The sequence below is a fragment of the Exophiala oligosperma genome, assembly GCF_000835515.1.
Source record: "Exophiala oligosperma strain CBS 72588 unplaced genomic scaffold supercont1.5, whole genome shotgun sequence".
NCBI lineage: Eukaryota > Fungi > Ascomycota > Eurotiomycetes > Chaetothyriales > Herpotrichiellaceae > Exophiala > Exophiala oligosperma.
The window spans coordinates 484421-497446 of record NW_015622822.1 but is presented as its reverse complement, the minus strand read 5'-3'; the positions used below and the strand labels follow the sequence as shown (position 1 = coordinate 497446).

At 53.6% G+C, this 13026-nt stretch overlaps 6 protein-coding genes across 6 annotated transcripts; 3 read left to right on the top strand and 3 right to left on the bottom strand.

Moving 5' to 3' along the window:
• Positions 1-450: 450 nt before the first annotated feature.
• PV06_05562 (uncharacterized protein) lies at positions 451-2190 on the top strand (the record flags this gene model as incomplete). The annotated part of the gene is made up of 1 exon (XM_016406580.1): positions 451-2190. The coding sequence occupies one exon, from the start codon at positions 451-453 to the stop codon at positions 1636-1638; it is 1188 nt and encodes a 395-aa protein (XP_016262184.1). The 3' UTR covers positions 1639-2190.
• PV06_05561 (uncharacterized protein) lies at positions 1926-3155 on the bottom strand. Its single transcript, XM_016406579.1, has one exon. It carries the CDS (start codon positions 2779-2781, stop codon positions 1945-1947), a length of 837 nt encoding a protein of 278 aa, XP_016262183.1. The 5' UTR covers positions 2782-3155; the 3' UTR covers positions 1926-1944.
• Positions 3053-5125, top strand: PV06_05560 (uncharacterized protein). Its single transcript, XM_016406578.1, has one exon. It carries the CDS (start codon positions 3450-3452, stop codon positions 5025-5027), a length of 1578 nt encoding a protein of 525 aa, XP_016262182.1. The 5' UTR covers positions 3053-3449; the 3' UTR covers positions 5028-5125.
• Positions 5126-5251: 126 nt separating this feature from the next.
• On the top strand, positions 5252-7416 carry PV06_05559 (uncharacterized protein). Its single transcript, XM_016406577.1, has one exon. It carries the CDS (start codon positions 5409-5411, stop codon positions 7092-7094), a length of 1686 nt encoding a protein of 561 aa, XP_016262181.1. The 5' UTR covers positions 5252-5408; the 3' UTR covers positions 7095-7416.
• Positions 7129-8915, bottom strand: PV06_05558 (uncharacterized protein). The gene has a single exon (XM_016406576.1). The coding sequence runs from the start codon at positions 8796-8798 to the stop codon at positions 7539-7541; it is 1260 nt and encodes a 419-aa protein (XP_016262180.1). The 5' UTR covers positions 8799-8915; the 3' UTR covers positions 7129-7538.
• An 886-nt stretch (positions 8916-9801) lies between these two features.
• Positions 9802-12459, bottom strand: PV06_05557 (uncharacterized protein; the record flags this gene model as incomplete). The annotated part of the gene is made up of 8 exons (XM_016406575.1): positions 9802-10142; positions 10200-10540; positions 10621-10712; positions 10772-11748; positions 11840-11951; positions 12008-12107; positions 12169-12223; positions 12288-12459. The coding sequence occupies 8 exons, from the start codon at positions 12457-12459 to the stop codon at positions 9802-9804; spliced, it is 2190 nt and encodes a 729-aa protein (XP_016262179.1).
• Positions 12460-13026: the final 567 nt, after the last annotated feature.

Here is a 13026-nt window from a genome sequence, read left to right as displayed (position 1 = left end):
ACAACGATCAGACATGCGATGGGCATGAGTGGTGCCGCGAAAGAAAGAGGCATCTTCGCGGCCCCTGGCTGAGAATAATGACCGTGTCGGTGATATTACATACGGGCTGTTGTGTACTACTGTAGCTTACCTGAGTTCATCTGATATGCTCTTCTCGAGGACCAGCGTTTTGAACGTGATGGCAAAGTTTGGCTGGGGAGGAGGTAGATATTCTAAAGCCGTATGTTTTTGGTCCGGGGTAACTAGCCGGTAAGTCTCCCCCATAAGAGCATTCGGTGTGTCCTCGCCTGGACCTCCCGTCCCTGCATGACCCCTTAAGCGAAGGCTCTGGACCAAGCTATTCGGGTTTGTCCTATCTAGAGCCAAGTAGGTCCCCACCCCGATGGACAAACTGTAATCCGTGGAATATCACAAGGTCCACACGACGACGGCCAAACAAGTCTTTTACAAATGACGATTCACAAACACAAAGATAACCCTTGGCTCACAAGGCCACACATATCTGGACTAATCTCTCTGCCTTCACGGGGTGTTTCTCTCGTCGCGTCATGTTCCGGCCCTCCTGTAGCAAGACGACGGCGGCACCCTACCGACGATGACGACAAGGACGACCCAATCGTCATCTTCTTCACGGGCGCCGGTGGACCTTTGGCTCTCTACGTCAAAGTCCAACAGTGTCTGTCCGCCTTCGTGAGGGCTTTTTTGTTTGACCGCGCCGGCTACGATCGCAGCTCGCTCCGGGATAACGACAACGGACCGTTGCTCGCCGAGGACGGTGCGCTGGACCTCGCTTGCCTCTTGGACACGTTGGACATATCGCCGCCGTACGTTCTGGTTGGACATTCATTCGGTGGAATCTGTCTTCGCGAGTTTCTGAACGTTATCGTTGCCTCGAATGAGGGGGCCGAGCCGGAGTGTACGCCTTCACCAACGAGCACGGATCCTATCTTAGAGAAGAACGGCAACGGCAACGGCAAGCGTCTCGAGGAGAACCGTACGATGACGAGGCGAAAATCTAACCCTCTCAAGGATGTAATTGCCGGAATCGTCCTTGTCGACACCGCCACCGAGTTGATGTTGTCTCTGTATCCTCGCGTCCCGGCGGCCGAGCTCGTTGCCGTGGCCGCGGATGTCGACTGGGAGCGCGTGACGCACCTGCGCGAACAGTCTGGCATGACCGACCGGGAGTGGGACGATGCCATCGCTGCCGCGGTGCGGACGAGGCACAAAGTCGCCGGCATGGAAGATACGCACCTCAGCGCGTGGCGCTTGGCCCAGAAACGACAGCTCGAGTTGCAGACTTACAAAGGTGGCATCTTGAGCGTAGTGCGGTGTAATAGTGCCGTGGACTATCAGAGGATGTACGACGAAGGGGTCAAGATCGGGGGAGGGACCGACGAGGAAAGAGCAAGAGCGAGGATGTTTATCGACAAGTGGAGAACTTTTGCACACGAGGTTTCAAAAGCACAGTTGGACCTTGTCGAAGACGAGGATACCAAAAGGTATGCGTACCTTGATGGGTTCGGGCACGATGGACTGTTGAGAAAGAGGGAGATGGTAGGTGATCCTGTACGGTGGGTTTTGAGTGAGTGGCACAAAAGGAGGCCCGGAACCCTTGGAGGAAGAGGATTTGGATGATGGATGGGGCTATAATGAAAATAGAGGAGTTCTTTGAGAGGTTGACTCGTACCCAGCAATCTAAGGGTGGATATGTGACGATGATGTGGATAGATCATGGACGGCAACAAAAAGGAAGTACATCCACACATGGGTTACGTCCTTACGAAGGGGAATCTCTGATGTGCTACCGAGGAGGGCATCTAACGAACACACGATGTGATATGGTGGTTCGGTATGAAACGGCAAGGCAAAGCAAAGCCAAGGAAGGCAAGGAATGAAGCACACAGAAAGAACGAACTTTGCCAGTTCTATCGTCATTGAAATTCACGATATATCTCGATCTTCACCATGGAAGAAACGGAGGATTGCACCCGCAACAAGAATCCCATCGTGTTTCAACTCGGCCGTTTCTTTCCGTGCCTCTGCGAACCTCGAGTCCTTGATCCCGCCGTTCTCGACCCGCATGTCGACCTGTCTTCTCACCATGTCCTCGTCGAACCCCAAATGGCCCTGGGACGTGAAGAGCCGGTCGCGCAGGTACAGCCCTTGGATACGCGTGTGATCCGTCGTGGCCCAGACGTGTACTTTGTCGTCCTCCGGCCCGAGCAGGTCGGTCGTTTCCGCCGACGGCACGGTCGTCACTTGGTCCTGGTGCATCTGGTGCAGTTGGATCGTCGGCTGCTCCGTCCTGAAGAGCTTCTTGCCACGTTCCGTGAGTTCTAGTTCCGTGTGGGCGAGTTCCCAGTTCCCGTCCGGGTGAGGCCTGACGTGGGCGCCCAGCATTCGACAGAGGATCTGGTGGCCGAAGCAGACACCACTGAATCGAAGAGACGGTCGTTCGCGCCACAGTTGGCGCAGCAGGTCGAGAAGCTTGAGGATCCATTCGTCGTTCCCGTGGGCGTCGTACATGCTCCCCGTGATCAAGATGGCTCGCGTATCTCCGGGGATCTCGTCCGCCGTCGGGACGTGGCCGCGGTGTTTAGGTGGATCTTCGACCACGTAGTGCGTGTCCGTTTCGACACTGAGGGGTGGAGTGTGCTGTGAGCCGGCTTCGTTGAAGAGTTCGTCCAATATATTTCCGAAACTGCCTCGAGTTGCTTTGGTGGCCGGGTGAGGCTCATCGGTCTCGAGGACGAACATACGCACGGTGCCGTTGGTCATTTTGCGTTGTATTGTGTCTGTGTTGGGTTTGGGGGGAGAGAGAATAGAGAGGCAGAATAACAGGCGAAGAGAGACGCGCTTCTTCCTCACCCGTACAACAGCATCTACGTGAGGACATCACCATTGCCGTCGTTGTCGTCACCGAGTTGCTTGCAAGGCGTTACGAGAGAAAATCTCCATCCTCTGGGCGCCGAGAGACAGAGGTCCAAATATGTATATGTCGGTGCTTATGATGATGACGCCAGATATGGATCCCAAAAAAGGTCATCGCCTCAAGTGAGGATGAAATCATCGCCAAGTCCTAACGAGCCATCAGCTATCGGTCTGGCCTTCTCTTCACTCATGCCATGCGGTTGTTGAATTGCTCGGATGCTACCATGGTGATGGTAACTGACTCTTGACCGATGTCGGGGCCTGCGGTCTTTCAGCATTTCCCTTAGCGTGTCCGTCGCATCTGAATGTCCAACGTCCATTGGATCGAGCCTTGGACCGCGCCACGTAAGCAAGTAGCAGATCATCATGCATGATGTGTGATAATCAGATAAGATCTCTATCTCTCTCGAGGTTGCCTGGCATCAAAGTTGGTAACTGACATTCACATTCCAGGTGATCACAACCCTTCTGGTAGAGATAAATATAACCGATATTCATTCCAATCTCTCGGAAAGATGCGGTGGTGGAGTGGAATAATTCTGGCTGCGTACACATTGTCAGTGTACGAGCACTCGTGGGCCGCAGCAGTGCCCTTCATCCCACAAACTGACCAAGACAAAAATGCTGTCGTCGTACACAACGCCAACCACATATTCAATGCCATACACTCGTCCATGCGCCAATGGGGTTCTTCTCTGAACCACAATGGGATGTCATTTTTCATGGCTCAAGTTCCAGCCGGCACGCAGTTCTACCACGGATCACCCTTTCAAGAACCTGTCGAGGGTATGGAATGGTTGGCATTTGAACCAGAACATGCCAGCTTCTTCGCTACGAGGATCAAGCGACGGAACGACACTGATGACAACGATGGTTCGGAGGTCGAGAGCGGCGACCTTGTCCAGCCACCTTCAGGTCACGATGGCGGGATAATGCTCCAGCACCCTATTCTGGATACCAGGATCAAACCACCCAGGTATGACATTACGCCGGGATGGCTGCACACATACAGGACAAAACACAATCTTCCTTTGCTTTACATTGATGGCATGTCAGCAGGCAAGACTGAAAGAGGCACGCTCGACTCTCAAGATGCCTTGCTCCTGAATGTGACCAGGAATCAACGCGACGGATTCTGGGACTTTGAACGTGCAAGGCGCCTATGCAAGCTATCCAATGATAAATGGGGAGGGAAGATCAAGGGTTTCATACGGATGGAGGCTGGCTTCGAAATCATCATGTGCTCATTCGTTGAGAATGTAGATTTCATCTCCGCAGTCAGAACAGGGCGCTCGCTCCCGGGTGGCGAGGAATCTGAACCGACCGAGCCCGTACGGCAACATCTCATGGTATGGATAAAGGCCATCAGTGCCCGATACGATGATATTGGCGGTGACAGGGTGAAGCTTGATCATGAGAACTTCATAACCAGCTTTGCGTATGATCTCGACCTGTTCAATGACGGTGATGATCTGCCCAGGCTCGAAAACCTATCGGTAGCTTCCCTTGATAAGGTACGCAATGATGTCGACACTATGGTCAACAACTGGGATACTTTCGACTCCGGTGCTATCAACTGGCAGAGCATCACAGACATGGTCGTTGAACGATACGCAAAGGAGCTACCGTACCTGGTCTCAGATAGTCTCGACACGTCTGAAGCATTCTTGCATGAATTGTCAACCATTCTTCACGTCTTTATCGACTCGGACCATCGTAATTCAACAGCTGAGGTGGAGCGATGTATCAATCAATTCGTTCCTACTGGGATCAAACACTCGGGATCGATTGCAGGTCGTGCAGTTGAAGCCGTCACGCGGAAGATCTGTTCGGGCCTCTTCGCCGCTTTCGATAGCAATGTGTCTGTTTCGGAGTCAAAGAAAAAATTGCGCTCGCTCATGACATACCTAGATTGGACTACTTGGAAAAAGTGCGGTGATTGCGCACTAGACGAGATCTGCTTCATACCAGTCTGGCCCATTGGGTCGGAAGAGGATCGAATACATCCTCGTTGTCGGAATGCAACAGACATTGAACAGAGACCCGGTGGCTGGCAGGTAGAAGAGTTCATGGACATGAGGGGGACGATATAAACGGCGTCATTGCGATTGATATGTTCACGCAGATTATACACTGTACAATAGATTGAATCCCTTTGAATTACCTCAGGTACCTGAGTATGAAAAATCCGTATATATCAAGTACTTGACCGTACTGTTCCTCCGGTAGAACATTACACGATACCGTGCGTCTACTCCTCGTATCCGTACTCGTATTCGCAGTCCTAAGATCGGACCACTTTCATCTGATAGCTCGACCTTGATTGACCTTGGAATTCGCCAGACGTCCATTCTTTTCATTGTCTGTCAGATGTATGCCATTCAACATCTCCGCCCACAGTCACACGTCCTGGCATGATCTTATAGTCCACTACACAGACGATACGGAGTCACTGCGCTGAAGACCACCCCATCATGAGTGGCACTACTCCTGATGACTATTACGACCTGGGCACATATCACCGACCCATAACGACAAGCAATCCAGAAGCTCAAAAATGGTTCGACCGGGGCCTCATCTGGAGCTACGGCTTTCACCACGAGGAATCGGCAGAATGTTTTCAAAAGGCCATCTCACTCGACCCGGACTGTGCAATGGCGTACTGGGGTCTCGCTTACGCTCTGGGGCCCAACTACAACAAACCATGGTCGTTCTTTGACGGCGTCGAGCTCGAGTCGACCGTCTCACGGACCCACGCGGCCATTGAATCGGCCATCTCGAAGTCTCGGCGTACCACCGCCGTCGAACAGGCACTGATCAACGCCCTCGAGTTTCGGTACCCGCAGGACAAGCCGGCCTCGGACTGCTCGATCTGGAACCTCCCGTACGCGGACGCCATGAGCGCCGTCCACGCCCAATTCCCCGACGACCTCGAAGTCGCCACGCTCTGCGCCGACGCCCTCATGAACCTCACGCCCTGGGCACTCTGGGACCTTCGCACCGGTCGTCCTGCCCCCGACGCGAAGACCCTGGAGATCAAACGGATCCTCGACCACGCCCTCACCTTGCCGGGGGGTTCCACCCACCCGGGCCTCCTCCATCTGTACATCCACCTGATGGAGATGTCGCCCACGCCCGAACGCGCCATGCCCCACGCCGACGCCCTCCGCGACCTGGTCCCGGACTCGGGTCACCTCCGCCACATGCCCACGCACCTCGACATCCTGTGCGGCGACTACCGCGCGGCCATCGCGGGGAACGGCGCCGCCATGGCCGCGGACAGGAAGTACCTCGCGCGCTCCGGCCCCCTGCACTTTTACACGCTCTACGTGACCCACGACGCCCACTTCCGCCTGTACGCGTCCTTGTTCTCGGCGCAGAAACGCACCGCCCTCGCCACGGCGCGGGTCGTCGAGGACAACCTCCCCGGGGCCCTGTTGCGGGTCGCCTCCCCGCCCATGGCCGACTGGCTCGAGTCGTTCGTCGGCATGCGCGTGCACGTCCTGGTCCGGTTCGGGATGTGGGACGACCTCCTCGCCCTCCCCCTCCCCGCCGACGAGGACCTCTACTGCGTGACGACCGCCCTCACCCACTACGGCAAGGGCGTCGCGTACGCCTCGTCGTCGCGCCCCTCCGAGGCCGTCGCCCAACGGGACCTGTTCCGGTCGGCCTTGACCCGGGTCAAACCCACCCGCACCTTGTTCAACAACACCGCCACCGACATCCTGGCCGTCGCGTCCGCCATGCTCGAAGGGGAGATAGCGTACCGCCAAGGTCATTTCGACGAGGCCTACTCGTGGCTCCGGGAGGCCGTCAGGCTGGACGACTCCCTCCCCTACGACGAACCTTGGGGTTGGATGCAGCCCCCTCGCCACGCCTACGGCGCCTTGCTTCTCGAACAGGGTCACGTCGAAATGGCCGCCAAGGTCTACGCCACCGACCTGGGGTTCGACGACGACGACGACACCCTCCCTCGCCCGCAGCGGCACCCCAACAACGTCTGGTCCCTCCACGGGTACTACGAGTGTCTCGTCAAGTTGGGCCGGCTGGCGGAGGCGAGGATCCTCAGACCGCAGTTGATGTACCACGTCGCCCTGGCCGACGTGGAGATTCGGTCGTCTTGTTTTTGTAGGTTGAAGACCGAGGAGGTCATGACTTGACATGACACACCCAAAAAACGGTAAGTATTACATAGCATGAACAAGGTAAAGGTGATTGAAACAAAGGTAGAGAGGTAAGGCTAGCTTTTAGTCTCGAGGTTTCGAGGCATCCTCGAAAGAACTGAGTTACAAAATGGCACGACTGAGTAAACCAATATGATATACATCATGAATGAAGAATAAACGAGTCTAACCAATACTCCTTTTGTTAGGCGAGTTCCGTCATCACCCAGAACCGGGGAGCTCCCATTCCAATATTAAAGAGAAAGACTGGTACAGATTATGTAGAAACTTTATTTGTGGTATTATACAGCAATACTCATCATTACGAATGGTAATAATCCATACAAAGTTCTCCTTTTCTGGGGTGGTCACTTTTTGACTAGCACTGGGTTACTACTGGTAGGACAAAGCCTAGCCCCTGGCCGTCTGAAGAATTATCAATCACTCGTCACCGACAAGAATGTCCAAAGCCCCCTTGACAGTCTTGACACTCATGTAATTTCTGTTGGGGTCACCCTTCTTGCCCACGACTCCTCCAATGACCTTTTCCACATCGAGCTCGTCACCGGTCATCTTGATGTCACCAGCGATGCCGCGAGCGTCGATGGTGCCCTGGAAGTTGGCAGGATACGTAATCAACTGGTCACCCGCGATGGTGTTGTGGTCCGAACGGAACAGACGTTCCGCGGCGATGGAATTCACATACACGCGTGAGGGGCCCGAGGCGATGCGGGTCGAGAATTGAGCGCGCGGTTCGGCGTCTTTGAAGTCGACGTTGATCCAGATCGAACCCCTCGCCACGTCGATCGCGGTGGAATTGTAGACGGACAGGGTGCCGTTCAAGTGTCCGTTTCCGAGATGGATGTGCGTCGACCCTTCGTTGCCCGAGCTGATGGCTGGGATGTCGATCGTGGCGTTGCCCCTGGCCACGTCGACCTCGGTATGTTCACGACCGTGAGTCAGTGAACCTCGGAGAGCGCCGTTGGCGATCGCGATGGCGGTTCTGTTGGTGTGAACTCGACCGGTCTTGACGAAACCCTTTGCGACCCTGATTGCGAAATCTCCAATCTCCAAAGACTCCGGTAGTTCACTGTAGTCGACCATGTGGCGGGGAAGGTCGACGTCGAAATGCGGCATGCCAAAAGTGCCGATGATGTTGGAGGGAATCTGGATCTTGGCCGATGCATAGGTCATGAGTTTGCCGGTATCCGGGGTGTGGATGGTCAGACGACCATTGTCTTCCTCGACGCTGATCTCGCCGTGCTTGTCTCGCTTGTTGGTCTTGATGTCGAGATCAATTCGCACTTTCTCGGACAGTTTGGATGTTTCGAAAACGACCTTGCCGAACGCCTTGGAGCCACGGACAGTGAGGCCAGAGGCGGCTTTAGGGTCGAACTCGAAGTGGGTGGTTCCTTCGAATGGTTTCCAGTTGTCGATTGGTGGAATGGGGTGCTGATGACCATCGTCGCCCATACTCACAGAGTCGATGAAGCCGTGACAGCCATGTTTGAACCTACCAAAGGCTGGACCATGGTTGAGTAGGTCAAGGATGAACAGAGAGCCAAAGAGGACAATGGCTACCTTGAGAAGGCGATGAAAAAAGCTGGGTCGTTTCTTCTCCTGGGTAGCAATGACTGGAACAGGGAGAACATCAACCTGGGGCGACTTCTCATCGGAATATTCGATGAACGTGGTCGACATGATGGCGAAATTAGGGTAGATTCTGAGGGACGAGAAAGAAAGAATCTCAGGCAAGGAGGGGAAGAAGTGAGATTGTCAAAGTTCGAGAATTTCTTTAGCTGGGCCCTTTGTACTCGTAATGAATTATCGAATTAATGGTGTTGCCTGGGCAAACGACGAGTAAAAGATCAGAATGAGGTCACGAGAGGGAAACGTGACATCACATGCAAGACCCCGGCCAAACACGTGAGACCGCCACATTTCTCAGCCACCCACGTGATATCGCCACATCGCACACTCAAGGTCTGGGCGTCAGTGATTTCTCATGCTTTATCCCCGTGTTTCTTCGTCAGTCCCAAGTTATTGAGCAGTCGATTGTGATAGTAGTCATTGTTGAGCGCAGGTGCTTTTAGGTTGTACAATGTCAAAAGTCTTCAAACGAGGTCGGTGGCAGTACCTCATATTGGTACAAGAGCCTTGCATATGGCAATCTGACGAATCTGCGGAGAAGAGTTCATGAATGATGATGACACGTTCATGCTTGGTTGGCTTGTCGACCTTCTCGTCCTCATGTAATACTAGTAGTAATTCGTGGGTGAGGGCCATCTTTGTTCCGTTGGTGAGAACCAAGCCAATTTGTCACTTGTGTGATTCCCCTTCCACCATTAGCCGTGTCATGTACTGTACGGATAGCACAGCCCGTCAAACCATCAGCCCTGGCCCAATGCATGACCATCGAACAAGCTGCATAACTCGAAGAGAGTCAGCCGAGGTTCATTGTTGTGCCGTCACCAATCACTTGCAAGGACTGGAACCAGGCCAAATTTTGCGAACTTCACAGGGGGGTATTTCCGACATCCTTGACCCGCATCGCCCTCCACCGCCAGGTCAATGGTGTTGCCTTGGGAGCCAACCCCTGGGCCAGAAATTCATTCTCCGCTTCATTGTGCCCCAGGTCGAGAGGCAAAACACCGGGGTAAAAAATAACAAGCCTTGTGTCTCGAGTGCGTTTCGCTCCGCCTCGTCAATCATTCTCGTTCTGAAACAACACCTTGAGTTTCCTCAGGGCATCGTCGCAGTTAACTTCCATACGTGTGATAACATCGACTGCCTCCTCTTTGCTCAAAATTAATTGACAAATCATCCAAAAATGAAATGAATTTCTGTACATGCCAGCAGACTTGAGAGTCTCGTCCGTGGCATGCGATCGAACAGCCTGCCACAGCTGTCGCCATCGTTCCAATGCTGTCTTGAGATTCTCAAACACTGCTCCCCATTTTGATGCACTGACTGAGCGATTCGTGGTCTTGGAAGGTAGATCGTGTGACAGGGTGACGATACAAGAATGGATATGCGTGTACAGTACTGGTAAACAAATTAGCTGGTCACATTGGTCGTGCGTAGATCAACAAAATAACGTACAATGAATCAAGATGAATAGATCAAACGGAGTGTATTCTCCATTGGCATCAGTTTCCAGAGGTTGGCTGGGATTCTCGGCAAAATTGGAGTTGACAAGAGCCATGGAAGACGACAGGCCCGCGGATGAAGTCTTCGCCTTGCCCTCGAAGAGTGACGAAAAGGCTTCAGCTATGGTCTGTCGAGGAGCAAATATGGAATCGCTTTGCATGAACGGATGTCGCGAGCTGAAGATGGCTTCCTTGCACGGTAAATCGGTATCGAACTCGACAGGAGACATGCGACAGGGAAAATTAGTGTAAATCCGGCCCGCACAGTCGAGCAGGGCAATGCTGGCGACCGTGCTAGAAAGTGGTTCAGTCAGCGGACCCTGCATACTTTGGCGTGCGTTTTTTGGAAAGGAAGGGAGGGGGTTAGGCCGTACCGGATTCGAGACTCCTTCTGTAGCCAGGCATTCTCCGATATCCGATCTGACGGCTGATGACGCGCGTGATGGTAATTGTATTTCCGTAGGACCTAGCGGCTTTGGTCAGCAGCCTAGATAAGCGAGCAAACCAGCAGGGTATAATAACTACCTTGATGACTTCTCCCAATCGAGTCTCCAGGGCCCTACGTTTCGGTACTCGTGCACCAGACCAGTACTGTGCAATGACCATCAGAAATCCTGCCTGGACCTCTTGAAAGCGATTCCATTCCGGGTCCGCCGCAGGTTCGGTTGTTTCTGACGGTGCTGGCGTTGAGGAAGACTCCTGTATGAATTTGATAATCTCGGATTCGAAAGAGAAAATCTCCGAGTCAAAGACGACCAGTTCTGCAACGTCGACCAGTTTCTTCGCCGCCATTCTCTCGGATTGATCCTTGGAATACATCGCTCCCACAAAGATGATACTGATGACTAGCGACGTCTGCGCTTTGGCAGGGTCAAAGGAAGGTTTGTGCAGCATTGGACAATTGAGGTGCCAGTTGCGGAAGTACATGGAGATGAATTTCGGGATCCTTTCGGGAGTCAAGAGGAAATTAAGACACGCCGTCAGTTCCTGTCGAGCCTTGTCGTCGAGTGCCAGACACCAAAGCTTGTTGTAGATGGCCATGTTGACCGCTGAGATATATTGAGCGTGGTCTGGTGGGTTAGACGCAGAGTCCGACGGAGTTGGCCCAAAGCGCATGTCTCCGGGGCCGATGGAGGGGTCGTAGAAATCCAGCTGCATGTCGGCATAATTTGGCGAGGGCACGAGGCCAAACGGCCCATTCCAGAAGTCCAAGTATTGTTCGTTCGTGTCCATGAAGGATTCAAACAAGCCGGAATAGTCGATCGAGTTCGGACTCGGGTCGCCCACTTTAACGTCATTGATCTCGCTTGTCTCTCCTGACTCGACCTGTTCCTGGTGGAATTGCATGCTCTGCATTCGGTCGTCACATGGCGGGAGATTGTATGTTCTTGTGAATGTGTCGGTTCCGCCATTCAGCAACGCTTTGATAGACACCCGATCATCAGCAGCCGCGGCAGCGACAGCGACGGACGCGGGGGTAGAAGCGCTTGCTTTCTTCGTGCCTGTGTGAAAAGCCACTCACTCAGTCAAACACGCTCTGCACGGCGGGCATTTTTCGCGCGCGTAGTCTACAAGTAAAGCGAATTCACGTACCCGTTGACGAAGAGTTTTCCTTGGTCGAACCCTTCTGACGACACGTGACTTGTTTCCTCTTACACTGAGCGCAAGGATTACCTCCATCGCATCGTATCTTGGAATTCACACACTGGGGGCTTGGTGTCAGTACCACAGGGGTGGGAAGAAGGGCAAATCAAATCTCACCGTTACACAAGCATGTGGTCGTCGACCCTTGGGAACTGAACTGGGAGGCTCGCGGTCTCCCCGCCACTGGCAAATGTGGTAATGAGTCTGGAGGCGGTCTCTGCACGATCAGTCAGCGCGTCTTTTCTGGGGAAGAAATGATGCCGCGGAGAACTTCGTACTTGCGTGAAAAATCTCGACCGCAAAAAGTGCATGAAAAGGGTCTTGCGCCGGTATCTGGAACGCGACGCGATTAGTGATGAGTTTCAAAGCGCAATGGTAATATCCTCGGCAGGCTCACGTCGTGTTTGATGGCGTCTCAAGTGTTCGGCGCGATAAAATCCCTGCCCGCAAATGGTGCAAAGATGTTTCTTCTCGGAAGTGACTGCGGGCAATGGAGGACTGTCGGATCGCTTCTCACAGGCCGCTGAAAGGAGTTCCTGGGTGCGGATGAGATCGTTGAATTGATCCATGGCGCCGGCGAGAGCGTGGTCGTTTGTTGTCGTTGTCGTCGTTCTCGTTATCGTCGTCGCAATCGTGGAAATCAATTAGTGGAATAGGATGAGGAGAAAAAAGGCGAGAAAGGTTTGGTCCTTTAGTTGGTAATTCGAGGTCAAACTGTGTAAGCGTCGCCCAAATGGCCCAATCGCCCAGTCGTCTCCGCAGAGATTTGGGGATGACTAGGCATGAAAGTGGCTTAGCAGGGGCTTAGAAAGGGTCTAGTGCTGGTCACCTGTCATCTTCTTCCATTGGCCTCGTGGGCGCCCGTGGGAGCCCGTGGGCGGTAGTTCTCCAGGTGCGGGGTCACATCCTGGGCCTTAGCAGCCCTAACGATACCTTATTCGGCCCCTAAAGAAGGCCTTGCGTTGTACGGAGTTACGAGTTGGGGGTTCTCCAAGAACGTTCGATTACCAGTCTGGCGGGCTGTTCGGGGGTCCTGCATAGACTCTGTAGTTGGTGCCGGGAGGGCCGGGCTCATTAATCGATTTCAGTAGGGCTTCCAAAAGGGTTCTCATGGTTATTAAGCGAGGAATTGTGAT